At 36.6% G+C, this 25,884-nt stretch overlaps 2 protein-coding genes across 5 annotated transcripts in view; one reads left to right on the top strand and one right to left on the bottom strand.

The window, feature by feature from the left end:
• myripa (myosin VIIA and Rab interacting protein a) overlaps window positions 1-15,908 on the top strand; it is a 36,217-nt gene extending 20,309 nt beyond the window's left edge. For 3 of the 4 annotated variants that reach the window (XM_067363922.1, XM_067363921.1, XM_067363923.1), the window contains 13 exons: window positions 1,280-1,416; window positions 3,921-4,001; window positions 4,169-4,266; window positions 4,369-4,449; window positions 5,231-5,356; window positions 5,514-5,685; window positions 5,840-6,405; window positions 8,736-10,148; window positions 12,647-12,832; window positions 12,917-13,078; window positions 13,622-13,720; window positions 13,818-13,878; window positions 14,080-15,908. In XM_067363922.1, coding sequence (XP_067220023.1) covers window positions 1,280-1,416; window positions 3,921-4,001; window positions 4,169-4,266; window positions 4,369-4,449; window positions 5,231-5,356; window positions 5,514-5,685; window positions 5,840-6,405; window positions 8,736-10,148; window positions 12,647-12,832; window positions 12,917-13,078; window positions 13,622-13,720; window positions 13,818-13,878; window positions 14,080-14,093 — 3,196 coding nt within the window. In that variant the 3' untranslated portion in view covers window positions 14,094-15,908. The remainder of the gene's footprint in view (window positions 1-1,279; window positions 1,417-3,920; window positions 4,002-4,168; window positions 4,267-4,368; window positions 4,450-5,230; window positions 5,357-5,513; window positions 5,686-5,839; window positions 6,406-8,735; window positions 10,149-12,646; window positions 12,833-12,916; window positions 13,079-13,621; window positions 13,721-13,817; window positions 13,879-14,079) is intronic. The other variant, XM_067363924.1, reaches the window with a different exon arrangement.
• Window positions 15,909-16,505: 597 nt separating this feature from the next.
• plxdc2a (plexin domain containing 2a) lies at window positions 16,506-24,470 on the bottom strand. Its single transcript, XM_067363436.1, has 13 exons — window positions 24,221-24,470; window positions 22,805-23,028; window positions 22,580-22,720; window positions 22,406-22,475; window positions 21,938-22,060; window positions 21,729-21,847; window positions 21,528-21,627; window positions 20,470-20,565; window positions 20,132-20,213; window positions 19,961-20,021; window positions 19,594-19,780; window positions 18,073-18,233; window positions 16,506-17,167 (listed from the first exon to the last, which is right to left on the bottom strand). The coding sequence occupies exons 1-13, from the start codon at window positions 24,306-24,308 to the stop codon at window positions 16,940-16,942; spliced, it is 1,680 nt and encodes a 559-aa protein (XP_067219537.1). The 5' UTR covers window positions 24,309-24,470; the 3' UTR covers window positions 16,506-16,939.
• Window positions 24,471-25,884: the final 1,414 nt, after the last annotated feature.

Raw genomic sequence — 25,884 nt, 5'->3', positions numbered from 1 at the left:
CACTCGCACTTGAACAGAGATTACTTCCATCAGTGGAATTGAATGTTGATACTATACACATCCACTCTAGATTTATCTCCTCTGTTGTCATGTAATAAAACTGATGCTTATTCCAGTTTTCATTTCAAATATCAGTGTATTAGAACATTATTAAATGGAAGCAGACAATTTATTTTTTGCTATTTATAGACAGACAGTTATGTACAGTATGCAGTAACGTAGTTATTTATATACAGTATATGATGCTTCTTTTGTCTAGTCAATTAAATAAATGCATGTAATTTCCATGAGCAGAATAAAATGCCTCTTACTTTTCAGTGGGGAAAAATATTATTTGTCCTCAGGGGGTGAAAGGACACAGAATGCTATTATAAACATGAAAACAGCTGTGTTGTCTTAACCAACCTCTCATATAAAAAAAAAAAAAAAAAAAAAAAGATTATAAAAACATGGTTGTCAGTGTAATATTGCAAACAAAATTGGGTAACACTTTACAATAAGGTCCATCATTTAACATTAGTTAACATGAAGTAATAATAAACTGCACTTATACAGCATTTATTAATATTTGTTAATGTTAATTTCAACATTTACTAATACATTATTAAAATCATTAGTTAATGCACTGTGAGCTAACATGAACAAACAATGAACAACTGGATTATCATTAACTAACGTTAACGAAGATTAGTAAATACAGTAACAAATGTATTGCTCATGGTTAGTTCATGTTAGTTAATATATTAATACATAGTTAATACAACTAATGTTTAACTAATGAACCTTATTGTAAAGTGTTATCCAAAGTTGTTGATTGATACACAATTTTGCCTTTGTCCCTTGACCATAAGAATAAATATTCTTCTGATTTTCTTGCTTTTAGTATACAAAAAAAAAATTAAATAAATAAATATTAACTGAAGCAGAAAGCCATTTTTTTATTATTTCATTTTTTTTTATTTCATTTTTTTGTCTAGTAAATTCTCCCTTATTTTCTCCTTGCCTTTTTATTACAACATTTCTTACTGCATACCAACTAAACAACAATCTTATATGTTCCCAGGCATGCTCAAAAGTGCGTTTGGCGCTCTACTCTGAAATTTCTATTGAGACTATTATAGGACCTTGTTTCTATGAATATAGGACAAATGTCATACTCTGCATAATCATAACATACTGTACTTATGTTGTCAAAGGTTTTAATCAGTGTGAAGTAAACAAAATCTCAGGAATGCTCTTGTATAAGCATCATAATGTGGCCTTGTTCATGTATTTTCAGGCTACTGAATACCCAGGCTCTGGAATGGTTCTACAATAATGTGAGAAGGCGTTTTAAAAGGTTTGGCAGTGCCAAAGTGTTAAAGAACCTCTACAGGAGGCATGCGGCCGAGCGTGGAGTGCTAGCAGAGCCTACAGGTACTCGCCATCTGGACTTTTGTATGACCTTCCTTTAAAATAAAGGATGTTTTCACACTGTGACATTTTAGAATGTATTTTGGTGGATATTTGCTACGTTTTGGAGATAAAAGAGTTTTTCCATTTCAAATGTCATCTGCATCCAGTGGATATTTCAGTTTTGGATTGTCCTTCAAGCTCTTTTACACTGTTTATGTTTGCATGTGTATGCATGTATTTAGCACTTATTTATAAGAGTTAAGGATAGAGCAGGGATCCTGTGGTCTGATTTACCTCCTCTATGTCTGATTTAGCAGCAGCAGGATTTCTGAGAATTATTCCTGTTTATGGAGGAAAGGTCACTGTGCAGTTTGATACGACCTGATAGATCCCTACCCTCTTGTATTCCTAACATTTAAATAGCACATAAAATTTATATATGCATATAATTACTTAGTACTTACTTCTTACATTAACAGATAAATCATTTAATCACTTTCCTAAATTAAAAATTCTAGTGGTGCACAGAATTAAATTAATCAGAAATTAAAGGGATAGTTCACCCAAAAATGAAAATTTGATGTTTATCTGCTTACCCCCAGTGCATCCAAGATGTAGGTGACTTTTTTTCTTCAGTCGAATGCAAATTATGATTTTTAACTGCAACCGCTGCCGTCTGTCAGTCAAATAATAGCAGTAGATGGGAACTTCAACTATAACAGTAAATAAAACTTGCTTAGAAAAATCCAAATTAAACCCTGCGGCTCGTGACGACACATTAATGTCCTAAGACACGAAACGATCAGTTTGTGTGAGAAACCGAACATTATTTATATAATTTTTACCTCTAATACACCGCTATGCCCAACTTCGTTCAGCTTCCTGTTAGTGAGGTCAAAAAACGCATTCTGAAGACGGAAGTAATGTCTCGCCCATATACTTCAATGAGCGCGAGACATCACTTCCATTGTCAGAGCGTGTTCAGACCTCACTAACAGGAAGCTGAACGAAGTTGGACATAGTGGTGTATTAGAGGTAAAAAATTATATAAATACTGTTCGGTTTCTCGCACAAACCGATCGTTTCGTGTCTTAGGACATCAATGTGCCGTCACGAGCCGCAGGGTTTAATTTGGATTTGTCTATGGAAGTTTTTTCGACTCTTATTGTTCAAGTTCCCAATCACTGCTATTATTTGACTCACAGACGGCAGCGGTTGCAGTTAAAAATCATAATTTGAGTTCGACTGAAGAAAAAAAGTCCTCTACATCTTGGATGCCCTGGGGGTAAGCAGATAAACATCAAATTTTCATTTTTGGGTGAACTATCCCTTTAAACATTTAGTTTATTTAAAAATGGATGCAACCGACTTGACTATTATTTTAATAATATTATATTAGGCCCATCCATCTGTCCATCCATTCTACTGGAAAATATCCTGTGGAAGTACAGCAACCAATAGCCAGAAATATACCACAGTACACCTTTGTTTAGAAGTGTAAAAAAAGATTATTTTCCTCCTCCAAACCAGCTCAAAGCTCCTTAGCTTGTGTTTGTGTGCACAAAGAGTTATGATCTGTGCTCAGCCTCCGTTTCAGTTTTGCTGTGGACTGTGAACAAAGAATGTCTTCTCCATTAGGAGAAAGGCAGTTAACAGCAAGGCCAATGGCACATTAACAATGGATGACCATGACTGTGGTTGTTTGTCACCACAGCAGACCCCTGTAACCTCTGAGGAAGAGTAGCTCTCTGTGGAGAAGAGAAAAAAGCAATACAGTGACAAAGAGCTTCAGCCACAAAACTCTCTGCACTGAGTGGTCAAGCCTTGGTAATTTGATGCAGAGAAAAGCTAAAAAGATAATCTGTTTGAGTTTAATGTCGGACAAGTGCTAAGAATGGAGCAATAAGCTTATGGCATTATAGGATAGGTTTTTAAGCTGCAACATCAGTCTTCAGCTTTATCTCATAGAAAAAGCTAGATTTATCACATTACTTTGATTTGCTCTCCTCAGTCGAGTGTAGGTGTAAACACTGGCTCAAATGTAAAGGGCAGGTGTTTTTCAGAGAGCGGTAGATGGGGACTTCATAGGCAGTTTGACCTTCACCGGCTCTTTACAGAGCTCTATGTGAAGCTGAGTCCATATTGATATGTCAGTAGTTACCCGTCAAATGATTTGTCATCCCACAGCTCTCTGAGACTGAGACAGTGTCTGTCAGAGAGAGAGAAACCTGTCCACGCAGTTATTAAATCATGTGTCAGAGCTTGAAGTGCTGTCGAATCTCTCAGGAACCGCTTGTCGACAACAAGAACAACAGAAATGTGTGCATATGGTTGTACTTAATCTTTCCCTTTTCATATTGAGCCAGTCTCTATATTCCACTTTTGTCCTAGCTTATCAGCATTGAGAATAGTAGTTTACTATTGGAAAAACTAGAAACTTACCGATTTTATTTTGTAGGTGTTCTATTTTATTATTATTATTATTTTTTGATGAAATAAGCTGTAATATTTTTTTGCACCAACAGAGGGCAGCACTAATGAGGAAAGCATCTGCAATGAAAGTAGTGTGTATGAGAGCGACTCCACATTCTACAAGCAAAGTCAAGGTTTGTGATCAAATATATCCTATTTAGATATGTATGGTTTGTTATATCAGTATTTTATTAGTTTAATTCAGTGAACATTTGAAAACACTTTATTGTAACTATATGGCATAAGTACAGAGCAGCAATTTTCTATTTATAAAGGCTTTAATTATTATGTTTCTCTCCAGAGCACAGCATGGCTGAGACTATTAGCGTGGCAATGCGGGTGGCAGAAGAGGCCATAGATGAAGCCATTGCTAAGGCTGAGAGTCAGACTGACAGTCAAGTAAGACTTTCTCATACAAGATTATTCATTCATTAATTGATTCTTGCTACTCAGTAAATTGGCAAGTTTGACATGACAACTGTTTGACATTTTATTTTGTAGGAGAAGCAGAACGAAGCTCATTATCTGCAACAGAACAGAGGAGAGCTGATAGATGAATTGGCTAAAACCATAGTACAGAAAGTGAGTAACACACATTAGCAATGACCTTTCATGAAGGTAGAGTTTTACATTGTCCGCAATTCAGTATATAGTGATATAGTCAGTTAAAGAAAGAAAAAAGAAAAATAAATTAATACTTACTGTAAATTGATCAAAAGTGACAGTAAAAACATTTATATTATGATTTCTGTTTAAAATAAATACAGTTCTTTTAAATTTTCCATTAATCAAATAATCCTATATTAAGAAGCACAACTGATTGACTCATTGATAATAATAAGAAATGCTACTTGAGCACCAAATCAGCATATTAGAATGATTTCTGAAGGATCATGTGACACCGAAGACTGGAGTTATGATGCTGAAAATTCAGCTTTGCCATCACAGGAATAAATTACATTTTAAAATATATTAAAATAGTTATGTTATTTTAAATTATACTAATATTTTACAATATCACAGTTTTTACTATGTTTTTGATCAAATAAAGCCATGAGCATGTTCTACCCATTATTTTACATGTATTTTACACATAAAGTATGTATATCATAAAGGCATAATTATGTATTATTTATTTCAATACTTTTAAAATATAAAATTTTAAATTATCCATTAATCTGAATGTATCAAGATCTGGGTATCTGTATACATTCACTCACTTCATTTGACATCAAAACGGCATGTTGACTATAAAGATACTATATATCATTTTAATTATTATATACATTTTAAATTATTATATTATTTATCAGTGTTTACAATGTTTGCATAAACTGATTATATTGTAATATTTAAACAACAGATTGTCCACCGGAGGATGGATACCTCTGAGATGGAGTCTGGGAGTAATCTGGACCTGTCGTCTGGCCAGAACATTGTTGAGACCACTCCTGAACAAATCCAGAGTGCCTTCGATGCTTGTCTCTCGGTACACTGGCCTTTTATTTCTTTCAAAGACTCAATCGCCTGCAATTTTGGCCACTTTTGAGATTGACTATTGAATGCACTGACTAATGCACTGTAATGCTTTTGAATTGCTGTTTTGCTTCAATGTTTCCTGAATAAAACATCTCCTCTCTCCTCAGAGGTCTCGCTCAGCTCTCTCTGTTGTGACTGATGAGAAAACAGACACGCATGCTAACACTGAATCAAGACCCTCAGCCTCTAAAAGTCATGCTCTGGAAATGAAGATAGAAGAAACGATGCCTGTCCAGGCCATGCCTAGCTGGAGGAGTGTTGACCGACTGGACAATTCCAGTTAGATCTTTGACTTAAATCCATATAATTCTTAATCAGTTAATTAACTCTTCTTGCTTATAACAGAGAGATTTGAAAAACATTTTATACTTGTTGAAACTGTTGACCACCTCCTTTTATATACTTTGTCTAAATGCTGTGTATATTTCTTCAGTGTTACAGAGTCCTGATGGGAACTGGATTGCTTATCAGAGCAACCTACTCTCTCGACCGGGCCTTTTAACTAAGCGCAAAAGTCTGGTCTACAGCGTCCTAGAAAGGGAGTCTGGCGTGGTGTCAGCTTATGACGAAATGGGCTCCGAAACAGAGCCTGAAGCTAATGGGGGCTGGGGCGCTGCACTGGTAGAGTTTCGTCGTAAATTGTCTGCCAGTAAGCAGTCGAGTTACCCAGAATCCTACAGCCGACAGTCAACCTTGCCTTTGGATGCACAATCACAATACACCTTGAATGCTGACACTGAGAACTCCTCAGGACAGGATGTACCGATGCCCCACAAAACTATGCTGCCCTTCCTGAAGAGAAAAGTGTCACTAGATCACAGGCGACCCTCATTCGCCCGCCGCTCGACCCTCGGGGATATTAATTTCAACCAAGGAGGGGCTGAAAGCAGTGAGGATGGCCTAGAGGACAGCAGGGTCAAGAGGTCACGACGAAGGAGGAAAAATAAGAGAGAGGAGGCAGAGTGGAAAGGACAGTCGGTGTTGTCTTTGGCTGCATCGGTGAGAATGACTGTTTGTTGTACAACATGTATTGGCTTTGAATTAGAGCAGGGGTTTTTAAACCTTTTGATGCCAAGTACACCCAAATAATGATCCCTTTCCTAACATATAAAGACAGCTATATATTTCTACTATATATTACTATATACTGTGTTGTTTCCAAAATTAAATGATTGGTACTGAACCAAAACAAATATCAATACAAATATCTTCTGGAAAAAAAACCTAAACAAAACCAAATTTGTACTCAGTTCACAAAGTCTTATACCCACTACTAATCTAATATAACATTTATGAACCTATAAAATAAATAATAAATAATAATTTCTTTCTATTAAAAACTGTTAGTAGAATACAATAATTAAAAAGAATAATTAGAAAGCAGAATGAAATGAATATTGTTTTTTTAATGGTGGGGTATGTTATTTCTCAAAGTTGTAGCTAAACATTGTTGATATTTGAAATCAACCCACTCTCTTCATTGCTCCGCCTCCAAAGCTCACCCTCCAATCCTAACCACCCTGCTCCGAGTCGGTCTCGAACCAGTGTTACCAAGTCCGAGGTATTTCAGCATAATTGAGCTACTTTAACACTGTTGCCACAGGTTGTTTTTCATGTCCGTAGGTTGAAGTGACCCCAAATTACATTATATTTAGCCACTGGAATGCCAGGGAAACCCCGCCAAAAATGCAGATTTGGGCTAGTTTTGAGTAACAATTGGGCATTTTTTTATTTTTTTTTTTGTGAAAACCTGGCAACTCTGTCTCGAAACCCGATCAACTAACAAGGACGCTAAACAGCAAACACAGTATTCTCTAGTAGTCGTCAGTCTGCACAGCTCTCACTAGCTGGCCTCCCTTACACATGCAATGCAAGAGTGGATGCCTATTTATCATAGCAGAAGTGCAACAAATTGAGTCTTCAGGCCTTCCCGCTTAGCTCTTTCAAGTGCTGAAAAGGTTTTCTAATCTTAACGCAGGTCCTAAAGCTCCTTCCTGATCATAACCCTTCGTTTTCCAGTGATATTCTTTTGAGCTCAGCTTTTTTTCTTTGGTAATGTCGCTCAGCCATCTCTTTTTGTACAGTCTTTCTTCAAATCTCCCTCTTGCTCATTCTGTCTCCTCCAATGTCACAATTCAATGACTTGACGTGCATATTATTTTATGTTTCGTTATCTTAAACCCCCAATATGTCAGGTGGTGCAACTGTCCGAACAAATTAACAAACTAAGAAAACTATTTAAAATGGTGTCTTAGTAATAAAAAATGAAAAATTAAATACTATGGCAACATTTTAGGTTTGAAACCTTTCATATAAACAAATTATATAAATATCAGTAGTTTTAAAGCTATAGAGATAATCGAAAAACTTTTGTCCAGCAATTTGTAAATTCTCAAATGTCAGGGTGGCACAACTGCAAACATGGCTCTTTTATTAAGAATTGACAAGGTAATAACAGTAAACATGATAATGCATCATCCAGAGAGCCCCAACTGATCCATGTGGCAGAGTAAAAAGGTTTGTAGATCTCTTAAATACTGGTAAAAACTGCTAATTTCAAGTATATGTAGGTTGGTACACTTTCCATGTCAGGTGGTACAACTACAGTATATACATTCAACTATTTGGTTGTACCGCCTGACATAAAAAACTAGCCTGACTTCGTCATACTCGTATTCTAGGCAGAATGTGAGTCTGATACTGCTCCATTGCACTTGAATTAGGGGGCGTGTCTTAACCGAACCAGTAAAAAAAAAAAAAAACTTGCACTCAATTGGATAGACCTAAAACCAATCAGAGCAACGCAGTAAGGGACGTATGTTGAACTTGTACTTAAACTTTTGCCGAATCCCGTTGGAAGGACGGCAAACACATCTTTCCCATCGACAAATGCCTTGATTGCGGTTCTTTGTTAATGCGCTGTCGATTTCTTTTATTACAGACGTGATAGCGGAATATAAACATCTTACTTCTCCAGCTGCAGTCATCGTTGGTGAAAACCAATTCAACCCAAGCGCTCTTTGATGACGTGGGTGGTTACGTAACCGCAGATAGCCCCACTATCCCCATCATCGATTAAAGCCCGCCCTGGCAATTTGATTGGCTCGGCCTTCTGGGAGCCGAGCATAATTACTCCACAATGGATCGAGTCCAGACCGAACTTCCCGTCCAAAAAATGTTGTGGGCGGGGTTCGGGCTGGCACCCAGGCTAATAAAAAACAGTCAAAAAATAAATTTAAACACTTTGAAATGTTATTTAACAACTGAATCTTGTTTAAACACATTGTTCATATGCATGATATTTCATGACTATGATTCTTTATCGGCAGGATTCTAATAGCCAACTCTCTGATTCTCTGGCGAAGAGTCGTCATGTGAAACAAGACTTAGCCTTGCATGGAAAAAGACCATGTGATCATGCTCTGGAAGGCGACACTTCAGACACTGCTACCCCTGACATCTTGAGCTCTGGAGCTGTGACCCCTGATCCATTTGGATCTGATCTCAATTCTCCCAGCAATTCGAATCATAGAGCCCATGGTATGGTTGGATCTTTAGATCAGCAGTTGACTTCCAAACTGAAAGAGCTGACCAGTCAAGTCAGAGAGACACAACTTTCCTCCACTGAGGATGAATTGGACCGGTTGGAGTATCAAATGTGGGATGATGATGGTGAAACAAAAGCAACAGTGGGAGATGAAGTTATCGGAGATGCTTTATTGAAGATTAAGGCTGATGAAATTGAAGCCACAAATCAAGTAATGAGAGCTGAGATGTTGAAACAAGATGATCTGACTTCCAAACTCAGAGAGTTGACCAGTCAGGTTAGTGAGACACTACTTTCCTCCACTGAAGATGAACTGGACAGGTTTGAGCATCAAACTGTAAATCAACCAATGAGAACTAAGATGCTGGTGGTAAATGACAGAACAGATGGAGACAAATTGATACAACGTGATAATACAGCACAAAATCATGTAGAGAAGAGACAAAAGGACAAGAAGGAGGCACAAATGACCTTTAGGAGCCAAAAACAGACACTTGCTGAGACCAATGCACAATATAAGATCGCTAATGAGAGAAGTGAGGCGACAGAGAACAAGAGAGATGTTCAGACTGAAAAGAGAAAAGCAGAAATAAAAGATGGTGGAAATGTGGCTAAAGGTCACCAGAGCAGAGCTGAGAATACTGAGATGGTTGATCATATTGAGGAGCAGGGAGAGGCCTTATCCTGTGAATTGGCTTTGAGTAGATTTGTAAGTCAAGATGGAAAAATGGAATTTGATAGGATCATCGATAGTGTAGCGAAGGCTTTGGATGATATGGAAGAACACATAGAAGCTTACACTAGCGATGGGGTATTTTTAGACAGAGAGGGAAGTGAGGGAGAGAAACTAGAGATGATAAAAGAGAAGGAGAATGCAACTGAACAGGACATGGATGATGAGACAACGTTTGAGAGATGCTTTGTTGGTGGAGAATCGAAGAAGGTACAGGAAAGAGAAATGAAGGGCAAAATCAATGAGGTTGTGGCACTAAAGAACAGCACTGAAGATACTGAGGAGACAGAAGACAAGCAATGCATCAAATCATCAGAAGAGAAGGTTCGAGGGAAAGATGGCAAAGGTCACTTGGTTGAAATGAGGAAGCAGAGGGACAAGGACCCCACAATTCAGAACGTTTTTCAGCACAGTGCCCCATCTGGTCAGGAGGAGTATCTGTCACCGGAGGAGGTTTACAAGGTAACAACTATACTACAGTAAACTATAACAGTAATACATTAAACGCTTCAGGCTGCAGTAACCTGCTTGCATCTAACATGCTTTAATCTGCTAATTAATCTCTGAAGCTCTTCTAATTTCTTATTTCATTCTATGTCTTCTGCCTCTTTTTGAACTTCATTAGAATGCACACATTCTGGACAAAGAGAAAAACCTACATTTTATCTCCAGTATACTACAGCAGGTGAAGACTGTAATATGCTAATATGAACAGGATATGCTCTCATTTATGCACTCATAAGCTATTGTACATGTCCCTTCCTCTCTTTTCTGTACGTTTTCATCTGCTGTCTGACTCTTGTCTCACTGTGTATTACATTTGTATTTTATGTATTTTACATTCTATTAGGCCTGCACAATTAATCGATAAATAATTGCAATTACGATCACAGCTGCCACAGAAAAAAACGTGGATTCAAGTTGGGTGAAAAGTTTATATTTTCAAGGTGTTTTTGCAGCATTGCGTATTGTAACAAATTCACAGATTTGTTGGTTGATTGCATGAACCCAATCAGAGGTGTTTAAATCTGCTCATTGCCACTTAAAATGGCGTATTTGTTTTAAGCTTCTCTGACAACATACAAGACAAGCTGTTTCTTCTTCGGCTTTTGCCTTGATACTCAACATGACTGCAAACACTGCCTTGTGGTCTGCATGCGCGTCGACGTGGACAACGGCGCAAAAGAATAAATGAAAACCGACGCATAGCCTACGGTGCAGAAGCTCCTGCGTAGGTCAGACGCAGAAGTATAAATCAGCCTTAAAGCTGCAGTCCGTGATTTTTGCTCTTTGTCGCCATCTCTGTTTGAAACCTGCAATTGCAGTCATATGCGAAACAGTTATCTGTAAGTGCATTGTGCATCGGCACAGCTCATCAGCGCGGATGAATCTAATGCTTGCTGTCAGTTATTGCACCGGTGTGGATACTGCACTTCAGAATCACAGATTCTACGTCTTGAAAGTATGACCAATATAAGAATTTTCACTGTAAAATGTCATCTGAACAAGTAAGCAACATTTCTGCCACTTTTGTTCTGACCAACTGAGGAAAAAAGCATTAGGCCTACAATAAATCACTCTGCTAATGATGATTAAATCTAACGTTCACTTAGCTCGGATCATGCCAAACCGTGCAAATTATTATTACTGTTATATTGTTCTCAAATTGTTACTGTTAACAACATCAGCATTGCTTGACTGTATTTAGTGTATATTAGCGTTACCTATAGATTTCAATTTCTGTAGCCACTCCACAGTCTGAAGTCTTTTGTCACTGATGATTGTCATTTGGACCTTTCTGGATTACTATCCACCATCAAAATGATAAGTTTAATTATTTCAGCTGCTGTGAGAAAAGACTATAAATGATACCAGCAGCGTCCTCACGTGATAAAACCGACTTGCCTGAACTCCTTCCTTTCGTTTTTCGGATGTGACGTAATGACGCACATACGAACTGCTGCATGCTCGAAGTTCCCATGGAAATCCACCATGTTGCTCTTATTATAAAACATTATTACAAGCTTACCGTTGTGAATCGAGACAAGATGATTAGATAGTTTTGAACACTGGCTGGTTCTGTACTTGCTCAAATGGATTTTGGATAATTTTTAACCAAAAAAAGTTACGGACTGCAGCTTTAAAGGCTCATTTTTGCCAGATAAGGAAAAAAAATCATGCTTTGGTAAATCATAATTATAACATAAAAAGCATAAAATGTCAAAATTATGTCAACTTATACAAAGTAGAAATTATAAGTAGAAATTATGAGATGGTCAAAGTTGGTCATAATTATGTTATATTAGGTCACAATTTTGACTTTTTATCTAATAATTTTTACTTTTTATCATAATGTAGACTTTTTGTCTCAATTAATCTTAATCTTTTTTCCCTAAATGGTGGTAATTGGTTTCCATAAATAAGTGTTTCACTGTACAGTGTTCATAGGTGTGTTGGTTATAACAGGTTTTTCCAACGCTCATGTCAAGTGAAGTGAGTAACAGCTTTACTAATCAAAAAACACTCTTAGCTCACTTTCTGCATATAATTCATTTACTATTTAAATATCAGATGCTTTCCTGCTGCTACTGTAGGTAGAACGATGTGACCGTTTAGTCACTGTCTTGATTTGCTGCATGTAACAACAATAAAATACAAGTAATTCAGCATCTCTTTTTTAGATGTGTAGCCCACATCTAATAGAATATGGCATGCAATAGGCCCATACAAAAACATATTTTAATTTCAATTTTATTAATCAATATTAATAACGGTGATTACAATATAAACTGAAATAATTGACTTTGTGATTATGATTTTGTCAAAATTGTGCAGCCCTACATTGTGCTATTGTAGGTATGACATTATGCCCCATTCATTTTTATTCATATGCATGTGAACATTAGTGTGTAAAGTTTACAGTACCGACCTGTCCTTCCTATGTATTTATCATAAAACAGAAGTATTCGGCCGTATCACTGCGCAGCATCACCTCCGAGGTGCTGAAAGTTCTGAACGCCACTGAGGATCTGATTCACGGATCCGTGGGAGATGGACAAAGCCAAACGGACCACAGTGACCTCTCGAGCATTCCCCCTGCCGAAGCCAGAAGGCTGGATGAGCAGCTCAGCAGACTGGAGGAGAATGTATGAACTGTTTCTGAGATTAACATTTCTCACACCACTGGGAATTGATTCTCAGTTTATTCTGATTCATTTCACCGTGTGCAGGTGTATGTGGCGGCAGGTACAGTCTATGGGCTTGAGGCTGAACTGGGGGATCTGGAGGAGTGTGCGCGCAGCATCAGTGGATCCACCACCGAAAGAGATCTCGCTCATCTGGAGGACCAGGTGGCCTCTGCAGCAGCCCAGGTGCAGCAGTCTGAGCTCCAGGTGCGTTCGGCCTGGACGCTGTGCCCTCTCTCTCTTTCTGAATCTCATCAGCAGCGTCTCATAGCTCTGAAGACACAGTAACACTTGAGATAATGAGCAATATAGGTGTTGCAATCTTTGATCACCAAAATGACTTTTTAAACATTTTTCCTGTGAAAATGATTTCTTCATGCCTTAAAATAGCTTGAATGTAAATCTACAGTACAACCTTGCTTCATTTAGTATACGCAGATTCATGAATATGCTAATTAGCCCCACCTCCATCCAATCACACGAGCTCAGACCTGATACGTGCGCTTAACTTTACTTTAGTAAATGCTACACAATGGCAAGTGCAAATACTGGTTTAATTCAGCCATGCATGTTTGAACCAGAAACTGATTCAGAAGAAGTGGGAGAGCAAATTATACAGGGTCATCTACAAGTTGATGTAGAAGTACTAGCAATAACATTTTACATATCAGTCTTTCTGCAAAGCCTTACTGTACACATACTGTGTCATTTTCATATCTGCTTGCCTTGATCTGTGCTATTTTTTTCTAGGTTTCAGACATTTCCTCAAGAATTGCGGCTCTGAAAAGTGCAGGTCTTAATGTAGCTCCACAGACACAATTTACCAAGGTCAACACTGTAAAAACCGAGGTATTGTCTTCATATTTAAGTAATATATTTATACACACATTCTTACATGCTCATATGAGTAATTATGACTATAACTGTCATAATATTTTTGTTTTAGACACAAACCATCGGCTCATCTCGGAAACTGAGGCGGCGACTGCCGGCACCTCCAGTACATGGTAAAAGCTAATCATAATCAATACTTATAATTGATATAATTTAAAGATGTTGCCTGTGTAGTTAAAGGTGAAATGTGTAATTGTCTTAATTTAAAATTCTGCAGAAATTACACACTTCATCTTTAAATGTCTAATATTCAAAGGATTCATATATTCTAAGATGCTGACAATGATTTGAATCTCCCATTTTATACATTTCAGATAAAGAAGCATAAAGAGGATTGTAGGAGACGTCAGCAAGCTTCATCGTAAAGTTAAAAGGTTAATTCACCCAAAAATGAAAATAATGTCATTTATTACTTACCCTCATGTCATTCCACACCTGTAAGACCTTTGTTCATTTTCAGAACACAAATTAAGATATTTTGATTAAATCCGATGGCTCAGTGAGGCCTGCATTCACAGCGATGGTACTTTCTCTCTCAAGATCCATAAAGGTACTTAAAACATATTTGAAACAGTTCATGTGAGGTCAGTGGTTCTTTCTTAATATTATAAAACGACGAGAATATTTTTGTGTGCCATAAATTCAAAATAACTTTTCAACAATATCGATATGGGCTGATTTCAAAACACTGCTTCTGAGCTTTACGAATCGAATCAGTGATTCAGAGCACCAAAGTCACGTGATTTCAGCAGTTTAGCCGTTTGATAGGAGATCTGAGGAAGTACCATTGCTGGCAGATTCAAAATCAGATTTAATCAAAATATCTTAATTTGTGTTCTGAAGATGAACGAAGGTCTTACAGCTGTAGAACGACATGAGGGTGAGTAATAAATGACATTATTTTCATTTTTGGGTGAACTAACCCTTTTAAATAACTTAATACCTAAAAAGCCACTGATCACATGTGCCTTGCTCATGGCTCATAGAAAATCTTTTATAAACTCTTGCGGGATAGATTCAAATAGACTCATGTATTGCTCATGCAGTAATGCCATGTTACACAAATAACTCTTGGATCAGGTCGCTTTATTACCTCTCTCTATACTAGTGTCTGAATTGTTTAGAAATAGTTACTGTGAATGTAAGTTGTGAAATTATACAAAGATGTTGAGCTTTGTTTTGGCATTTTGACCATTACTGTGAATCAAACTCATCGTTCAATCCTTTAAAAAAAATTCTGAAACTGGAAGTACTGGGATAGCTCACCCAAAAGTTCTGTGATCATCAAACTGTTTTGGTTACTATTGACTTCCATGATATGGGCAATTTCTCAGAATATCTTCTTTTATGCTTCACAGATGAAAGAAAGAACTATCCCTTTAATTTCTCACTCACAAGATATAGATATATACAATGACTGCATCCAAAATTGCATACTCTTTTGAGTAGGTAGGTACTTATTTTGAATAAGTAATTGCGTACCAACCGCTAACAAAGTACGTTCTACATAGTGTAAATGTGTGTAGTATGAATGTAATCTGTATGTACTACATGCGGCATGTTGTCATTATCATGTGACCTACTAGCGTCAGTTGCGTTGCTTCACTGCCACTCACAATTCCTCTCCTGTGGCCTCATGGGATAGTAAATTGTCCATCGTATGCACACTTTAGAATGCTCTTTTATGAGTATTGTGAATTCGGACATACTTCTTTTCCGACAATGTTTTTCGCCAACTGTATATAGTAGGAGAGTATGCGATTTCGGATGCAACCAATGTTTTGCACATCTGACCAAATATTTACTGCATTAATTTGTTTTAACACGATTTCTCTGTCGGATTTAAAGTAGACTATTCTAGCCATGTGTCAGCTATATGAATCACAGTCATGCAGAACATGAAAATGTATAATTGCTGATAGTGTAAATTCATGGTGATAAATTTGATAATAGAGAGATTTAAAAGCTATTGTAAAGACATTGATTTATTGTATATGTGTAAATGATCTGTGTAAATTAATAAATGGAATTTTTTAGTTTGATTATATTTAAATTATAGTACATTTTTTGTAGATTTATATAACCTGAACAATTTTATGGTGTTCATTTTCTGAAATTATCAATATATAATTTCAGTTGTTGAGATCTATATTTCTGGTTGGGAGTATTTCAGTTGTTCAGAGTAAAATATACCATTTAAAATACATATTTCATAGCACACAGATATTATGAGGACTGAGGCATGTTAAAGGGATAGTTCACCCAAAATTGTCATCATTTACTCACCCTCAAAGTTGTTCTAAACCTGTAGGAGTTTATTTCTTCTGTTGAACACAAAAGATATTTTGGAAAACGTCAGTAATCAAACAGTTGACGGTAGCCATTCACTTCCATAGTATTTTTTTAAGTCAGTGGCTACCGTCAACTGTTTGATTATCACATTTCTTTAAAATGTCTTTTGTGTTCAACAGAAGAAAGAAACTCATACAGGTCTGAAACAACATGAGGGTGAGTAAATGATGACAAAATGCATTTTTGGGTGAACTATCCCTTTATTGAGATTACCTTGGATGTGCATGTGTGTGTTTTCGGAGTTTGATCATCTTGATACACAGCAAAAATACTTTAATGAAGAAAATTTCAAAGAACTATTGAAGGATTTTTCTTTATGACTGTACCTCATTGAAAACAACTGAGTTATCCACAAGAATTTGGATTTATTGTGACCAGTTACACAAGAGTAAAAAGGTATTACTTATGTTGCATAAACACATATAGCCTTCAGTCTTCCCTGTTTAACACAGGAAGTTCTATGAGGTGTTTGCAATACACAGGCTTTAATGACCCATCTGGTTTGAAGTGGGGCACCAACAAGAGAAAATCCCAGAAACATGATCAGGCCCTGGTAAAGAAGGAGCCCTTTAGAGAAAAATGAAAAGCTCAAATGTGAAGGTTTTTTTCCTGAGCACTGCAATTCCATTGGCGTCACTGGGTTGGAAAAACGTTTATGTGTCCACATTGTTTACATTGCACTTTGGTGTGATGGTGCAATAGATCTCTCACATTTGTAGCACTCCCTGCTATAAGGTTAAACAAATACCACATTTATCCCAGCAGCCAGTGCAACTTCCTCTCAAAAACAGAGGAACTAATTCATAAACCACAGAATTCACATTAGCGGCGCTCCATGATCAGGAAACGTTCTCTTTGATCAGCAACAATAAATCCTTCCCTCTGGTCCGTCAGAAACAAGCTCTCTCTCCTGTCTGACACAAGAAAACTGTCTCTAGGTTCCATCATGATGAATCCTTCTTTGTCTTGTCCCATTGCCTCTACCTCTGCATATGACGGATGTCCTGAACCACGTCGAAATTTCATGGCAGGCCAGTGTGTTGGTCGTCTCTAGATATCAAGAACAAAATTACAACATTTTCAGAGCACCTACAAATAATTACATTTGAAGGCTTGTTTTATATACATACACTATCGTTCAAAAGCTTCGGGTTGGTAAGATGTTTTAAAAGTTTTTGAAAGAAGTCTCTTTTGCTCAAGGCTACATTTATTTGACAGAAATACAGTAAAAACATTAATACTGTGAAATATTAAACTAGCTGAATTGTCAGCGGTCTTCAGTGTCACGTTATCCTTCACAAATCATTCTAATATTCTGATTTGGTGCTCAAGAAACATTTTGTATTATTATCAATGTTGAAAACATTTTTTCCCCCGTGACATTGAAAAGAAAGTTCAAAATAACATAATAAATTTCCATTAGCTGAATATGATTTAGTTACTTAAAGGGGTCCTTTATTATGATTTCACTTTTTTAACTTTAACAAACAGCAACATTACACACTAACTAAAGTTAAACTGAATTAATCTGCAAAGTAATGATGCTCAAAGTTCAATGGAAAGGGAGATATTTTATTTTAGAGAAATCAGTTTTTAAGGACTACAACAAATGGCTGGTAAGGACTACAACAAGCTTCTTCCTGGGTTGGTGACATCACAAACCCCAAAATTTACATAAACCCTGCTTTGTTGTTGTTGAGCAACCAAAAAGCAAGCTTTTAAAGCTCCGCCCTCTTCTGGAAAGCAGCCAGGAGCAGCAGCTCATTTGCATTTAAAGGGACACACACAAAAAAGCTGTGTTTTTGCTCACAACCAAATAGGTGCAAATTTGACAAGCTATAATAAATTATCTGTGGGGTATTTTGAGCTGAAACTTCACAGACACATTCTGGAGACACCAGAGACTTATATTACATCTTGTTAAAGGGGCATTATAGGTCCCCTTTAAAGCTCACCTCTATGAAGAAGAGACTGGCGCTGGAAGTGGGATGGTAGTACATGTATATAGTGGCCAACACAGCAAACACCATGAGGACCATGGTTACGAGGATGCCAATGAGCAGACCGGTCTGCATCTGCTCCTCTCGCTGTTTCTCTGTAATTTCCATCTGAGAGTCTGAAAGAGAAGAGGATATTTACACCAGCTTGTAAAGAACAACAATTACAACTACATTTTTATGTTTTCCAAAAGAAATGTGAGTGGCACTTGACCAAATGCCACAATGTGAGGGTGTTCTGGACTTGCTGCAGTATCTGATTGATTGTATTAAAGGGATAGTTCACCCAAAAATGAAAACGTTTATCTGTTTACCCCCAGCGCATCCAAGATGTAGGTGACTTTTACTCCAGTAGAACACAAATGATGATTTTTATCTCCAACCATTGCCGTCTGTCAGCCGAATAATGGGAGTGAATGGGAACTTGGATCAATAAGGTTCGAAAAACCTTGCATAGACAAATCCAAATTAAACCATGTGGCTCGTGACGACACATTAATGTCCTAAGACATGAAACGATCGGTTTGTGCGAGAAACCGAACAGTATTTATATCATTTTTTACCTCTAAAACACCACTATGTCCAACTGCGTTCAGCACTTGGTTAGTGATGTGAGGTTTTTTGACTCTTATTGATCCAAGTTCCCATTCACTCTTATTATTTGACTGACAGACGGCAGCGGCTGGAGTTAAAAATAATCATTTGTGTTCTACTGAATAAACAAAGTCACCTACATCTTGGATGCGCTGGGGGCAAGCAGATAAACATCACATTTTCATTTTTGGGTGAACTATCCCTTTAAAGGCACAGTTCACCCCAAAACATTTACTCGCACTAATGTCATTTCAAAAATTCTGTGGAATATGAACAAAGATATTTTGAGAAATATCTTTAGAAAAGAAAATAGAAAAATAGAAAAGAAAAATCTCAATACACAGTAAGTTTGTGGGCACCCAATCATGCAGATTTCGATATTAGGGTGAGTAAATGATAGAATTAATATTTTGGTAAACTGTGCCTTTAAGAAGCTTTTTTTTCACCATCTTACAAGGAACTAATATAACACTTGTGAAGGCAGAATTAACAGGCCAATTCAAAATATATGCGGTAAATGATGACAGATTTTGACAGAATTTTCATTTTTGGGTAAATTATGCATTTAAGAAGCTTTGTTTGCTTCAGGAACTTCAAAGTAACATGCAGCACAGAAACCAAAAGTACAGATACAAATGTAAGTTTGTTCTGCAGATGAAAAGTCATTATGGATGACCTCATTCTGCAGATGAAATTTTGCATTATGGATTAAGTGCCATGTTGAAAAAGGTTATAGCCTGAAGGAAGAAGCAGTGCAGGTGTATTTTATTTTTGGTTTTATAGCTCTTATAATTGGTCTCATTTGGAGACCTCATTTGGAAGCAAGGCATACAGTTGAAAAAATAACCTCTCAATGATCTCCACGATGTAATAAAAACTACATACCATCAGTGAGGAAGCTGGTAGGAAGGTTTCTTATGAATAAGGGTGTACTGGTGATCTTGGTGGTGAGCGTAGAGGCTGATGTGGTTGATGTTGTTGTAGTTAGAGATACTGCTGTGACTCCTGTCTGCGCCGCTGGAGTGCTGCTTCTAATGATGGGCTGTTTTCTGTCGCAGCTCTGGTTCTTTGTCTTAAAATACATCCACAACAATTCAGTAAAATTTGGGGACATTGGATGATATATATATATATATATATATATGTATGATATATATATATATATATATATATATATATATATATATATATATATATATATATATATATATATATATATATATATATATATATGTATGATATATATATTCACCTCACTTAAGCACCCACTGTCAACCCAGTCCTGGCGATACTGGTCAAAACCACTGGAACATCTGCAGAAGAAACATCATTTGCAGCTGTTGAATAAATGTAGAGTTGAAGCACACTGCACTTTATCTATCTGGCTTTTTACATCAAAAATACAAGTGAACCAAGCATATACCTCTGTAAGCGACTACACCAGCTACAGTTAAATCCGATCTGAGCCGTAACACACATCTCACAGCTGGAGAACTGAAGGCAGGCTGACAGCAGGAGGAGGAACAGAGCAACGTTTTAACAAAGATGTGAAAGACATGGGTACTACTTTGTAAATGTATTGAAGTCAAACATGGAAAACAACAGTTATAGAATCTTTTAAACACAATGCCAGTACTGGAATAATATCAGTCTTGGTTGTAGGGGAAAATATTAACAAAAATTTCTAAGCATCACTATTTTCCGTGAATGAAGTGTATTCGGTCTAAGCTGAATCTGGGTCTGTCAGCAGTTCAGACTCACTTGGTAGAGGAAGCATCTCAACACCAGTGCCGGTCATGATTTTGGATTTTAAGAGCTCTACCCGATGATATTCGTATATTGTTCTTCTTCTAACATCTGTCATGAAAATAAAAAACAAAAGAATGGAAGATCATTATCATTATTGTTAACTAAAACTGTTAAAAATCATTTTCATTATTTGAAATAAAGCTGAAATAAAATAAAATATAAATGTAAAATAAGTTAGTGCATTAACTGACAATAAGCAATGCATTTATTATTCTTAATGTTGGATAATTTCTGTCTTGACAACTTTCTGAGTGTTTGGATATGACAATATTAATATGTTTGGTCTTGGTCTAGATAGCGCGGTTAATGTTTATAGGATTGTCAATGAATGGGATGCTAAATGTAATTTTGGCTTTAATAAGATTTTCCCCCCAAAAAAGCTAGAATAAACCTGGTGTCCTCCATGATTTCTGTTCTTTCCAACAACAAAGCACTTGAATGCGACAAGCTCGTAATCACGATTTCAGAAATGGGAAGTAGAACATTTCTGATTGCATGTGAAGGCACCACCGATATACACGACATGCTGCCTGCTGCAGTACGGTAGCATACATGAATACCCGTAGCAGATCTATACAGGTGGAGCTGGGGAAGGTGGAGGGTTTCTGAAAGCACTCTGCAAACTGCTACAACAGACTCTGACCAAGTATTTGAAAGCTGATCAGCGAGCTCATTGGCTACTGATACTGCAGAAACCAATCAGCTGTGTGATGTGAGTTAAGGAGCTATCGGCCTGCGCCATCTAGAGTTTCATGACAGAACTTTGTATATAAAAAAAATACAACTCTTCATTGTTAGCTCATGTTATAGCTCAGGTTCATTAAATATTGGAAATAAAGACAAGATTACATAAAATTAACAAGAAAACTGAAAATATAAAATTAAAAGCTCATTCAAAATATTACGATAGTATATAAATAATACTAAAATAACACAATTGAAGGCAGAATTAACAGGTCAATGTAGAAAATGTATGCAAAGAAAAGTATTATTCAAGAAGAGTTACTTACTGGGAAGCTGTTCAATCTTATGAAGGACCACAAATGCATCAGAGAGCCCAACTTTCACAGGATGATTCACTGAGCTGATCTTACTAGTATCAGTGGGAACCTAAAAGCAGATGAATGCCGACAATCAAACACTGCATCATCTACACCATTAAAGTGATGACAGCTGCAAAATCCATGAAGTATAAAAAAAAAAAAATCAACCTCTTTATATGCAAAGGTGATTCTTCCATCGTTGTATAAAGCTGCCTGGAAGGTGAAACTGCTGAGATGAAATGCATCCTGGAGATACACATGGTCCCACAGCACAACAAGAGCTGTGCCTAACAGAAAGGAAGTAGATTAATAATATAGCCAATTAATAAATATAACACATTCTATAATGCAAGCAAATCAGTCTGTTCCGTTTTTACCATTATCACAGTACATGACTGTTGAATTCTGTGAGATGCTGAGGTCAAAATTAGCCATGAGAGGAGCGATGTACTGAGTAGCAGTCAGCATTTTGTGGATAACATCTCCAGTGTAGATGAAACCTGAATAGAAATTAAATAGATGTAAAATATATGCTAACATTCAAAGGTTTGGGGTCAATAAGATTTTTTTTATATGCTTTATATACTTTTATTCAGCAAGGATTGATCAAAAGTGACAGTAAAGACATTTATAATGTTACAAAAAAAATGAACTGTTTTCAACATCGAAATGTTTCTGAGCACCAAATCAGCATATTAGAATGTAAAACTGGAAAACAGTGTCATGTTTAAGATTATAAATATATTTATAAATGTATTTAAAAATATTAAAAAGTTAAATTAAAATATATTTGTACAAAATATTAAAATCAAATAAAAAAAATCACTCATTTGTTTTGCACTTACCCCCTGTCGCAACATGTATTTCCCTTAATGAATGTCCATAGAAAGGGAAATCGAAGGACAGATTCACTTTCTAGAAAAAACAAAACAAAAACAACTCAACTAAATTTTATTATGTGCACAAAAACGAGTGACAGTTACAAAAATTACCTTAAGAAAACTTTGTAGCTGACATACCAAAGTTTGTCGATGTGTGTTGGAGAGAATTTCATGAACTGTTCCCATGTTCATTTGCTCAATATTTACCCACAAATCCTTGCCTGCACTGTCTGTGGGCCCATAGAATTTGGATGTGTAGTAGACATGATCCATATCTCTCTGATGAACAAATATACATGTTATTTCAGATGCGTATATGTGAACATATATATGAGATACAGTAGTACAATCCTGGATGCTCACCTTAATGGATAAGTTGTCATGACTGTCGTTTGTCACAACGTCAGGAAAGCGCTCTGAATCTAATCTGCTGTGCTCTTCATAGCGCTCCAGATCCTGGTTCTGATTGATCTCTTCCACAGATTTGGACGAGAGCATCCATCTCCTCCATCTTTTATTGTAAAGCTTGAGGTTTTCACCAGCACTCTCTTGCTTGGAGAGCCTCTCAAAGGTGAAGTGAGAGACACCTGATGAATTAAATTTATTCACATCATTTTACATGCATTGTCTGTGTTGCTATGCAAAGAGATTCATTAATACATTTCAGATAAAACAGAAGTTAACCCACTGTAACAAGGATTTTTAGCAGCTGTGGGAGTCGATGGATGCAAATGACCCGTAATGCAAATAAACACAGTTCCTCACAATCACATCCTGCAGTGACAGGAGTGTGTCCAAAGTACTTCTTTCACAGGAGAGGGTGAAACATGCTCAGAATTCCTCATAGTGCTGGACTGGGGGAGTGTGAGGGCAGGGCAGTGTTTTGACTGGGGTAACACTTTCCTCTGTCCTTCTCGTTTGAATTCTGCCAACATTACTTCTACACATAAAATATCTCCAATCTAATCTGATATTAATGACAGAACATCATGCAGTAAAAGGTTCCTGATGAAATCCTTCATCTCAAGCACAAAGGTGCACTCTTTTCCTGTTTGGCAATGTAACTAAGTGACATGCCCTCTGTTCTGTCACATTTATTTTCAACATGCTGACAGAGATCACAGGGTACAGTGAGCAGCCATGTGCCAAAAAATGGTCTGCATGGGTAGCTACTTGGTGAGTAAAAAGATATGAGGGTAAAAATGATTTAATTTTTTTTTGTCTGTATCTCAAAAATATAGGAAATCAATAATAATTAAAAAAAACAATTCATACAGTCGATTTCTGAATTAAGTAATTTGTATGGTGTTAAACAAAGTATCTAGGTGGTCTGTTTTGAGATACTTAACACATATTTCATTGTTATCTTCTAGGTTAAATCATTGTAATTTTACTAATAGAGGGCTGGAACGTTTCAGTTAAATTTCAACTTATTTATTTTTGAAGCAAATTTAAAGACAGACGTTGATCCAAAGTGCGGTACAAACTGTCGTAACATAAAATGAAACAAAGCCCTTAACCCAATAAAAAAAATAAGAGAATCAGTATTAAAAGCCACAGATAACCCTTTAAAGTGCAGATTTAACACATGAAAATTAATCTTTCTAGTTTGCCAGTGAGTTAAAAAGAAACATTTGCGAGTAAAGCGTTGCATTAGTAATTCATTTACCTCAGTTTACGTGAAGTGAGAATATCATTTTTAAATTCAGAATCACATTAACTCTTATTCCATATTTTTGACGACTAAATGAAAACATGCTAAATAAATTAATGACTTACCATTAGATGGCAATTCCTGAATGGTAAATTTAACCTGAATGACTGCGAAAATCCCGAATAAAATATGTGGTCCTGTCGGTAGTGCCATAACCGACTAAATTTAAATTGTCTTTGCACAATAATATCGATGGAGAACCCTAGTAAGATGTTGAACTGCACGCGAGCGACGCGCGTAATCCGGCACGTTCAGCTCCGAACACATCCACGCGAGACTGTCCAGTGACGTGCGTACCAGATAGCAACTTTGTGACGGCCCAAATCTGACCCACGTCTGCCACGCGTGGTATGATGATTTGGGCCACATGTGGTGTGGAATGATGGCACTTGGGCGGACCGCTCTGTTTGCCACATCTGCCACAAGCAGGACATAGCAATGTGCAGCCAAAAGCAAAGGAATAAACCAGGACTTGACCTTATCTAAGCCACAAAATCTTTATATAATATTTATAGAATCATCTTAGCATTAACAACACTGTTAAAAAGCAAAATCACTGAAGGAAAGAAGAAACAGAAAAGAAGAGACAAACAGAAACACAAGAGCTACATCTTAATTCAGCCACAGCCTTAGATGAAATCAACTGAAGATAAAAAAAGACATTAATCCTCCTCTGCTGAGATCTCAGCAGAGGAGGATTAAACAACTCCACAAAGAGCATTACAGCTTCACATGTTACAAACCAGATTGACTTTATTTCTGACACTCATCTCTTTAGTTCTTATTGAGAATTAACAGAAGTTTAACGCTGATGTTTGTTTCAAAGAAGTCACCATAATGGTGATTGGTGATTCCATTAATTGGGCTCTTAACTATGTTTATCTTCTCTGGTTGCTGTGACAGTAAATTTGTCAAACACATTTGTAGCAGTAAGGAAATTTTTAAGTTATTGATGGTTTTATGACCATCATGAAAGAGCCTGAACCACTGAGGTCATTTGAATATAATTGTGTTGCGTCATTAATACATTTAAATAACCAATCCTGTATCACTGCAACACGAGGCCACAAGATTAAAAACCGTAAAAAGAAATCAATACAATGCAATTGCATAAAGCTACTAAAAGACAAAACAAAAACCACAGCAAAAATAAACTGCAAATAGTTAGAATTAAAGAAAATAATAGGACAATTCAGCTGCATAATTTATTCATGCTGTGATGCATGCTGGGAGTTTTGTACTATTGTTCCCAGCATGCATTGTGACATAACACTTTTGATTGTCACCATTGCTGAGATTCATGTGCTGATTCTTGGGGTGCTCCTCATATCCTTTCTTGTTACTTTGCTCCTTTGTTTTCTTTTTTATGACCCAGAAAGTGAGTGAATTCAGCTGTACTGAAGGAGATTATTTGAAATCTCATAACCAAACCTTCTAACAAGACAAAACCGACTGTCTTTGAAGTTTTTTAAGAGAACAAAGGAACAAAACTGACTATATTTGAAATCACGTGACTTAACAAAACAGACCTAATGAAATCTTGTAACCGAACAAAACTGACTGTCATTGAAATCTCGTAACCAAACAAAACAGACCATTATTGAAATCTCGTAACTGAATAAAACCGACTGTCATTGAAATCTTGTAATGAAAAAAACAAAACTGACCATCATTGGAATCTCTCAATGAGACAAAACTGACTGTCTTTGAAGTTTAGTAAAAGAACAAA

Source organism: Chanodichthys erythropterus, chromosome 16 (assembly GCF_024489055.1).
Source record: "Chanodichthys erythropterus isolate Z2021 chromosome 16, ASM2448905v1, whole genome shotgun sequence".
NCBI lineage: Eukaryota > Metazoa > Chordata > Actinopteri > Cypriniformes > Xenocyprididae > Chanodichthys > Chanodichthys erythropterus.
The sequence above is the reverse complement of the archived record's forward strand: the minus strand, read 5'-3'. Positions and strand labels throughout refer to the sequence as shown.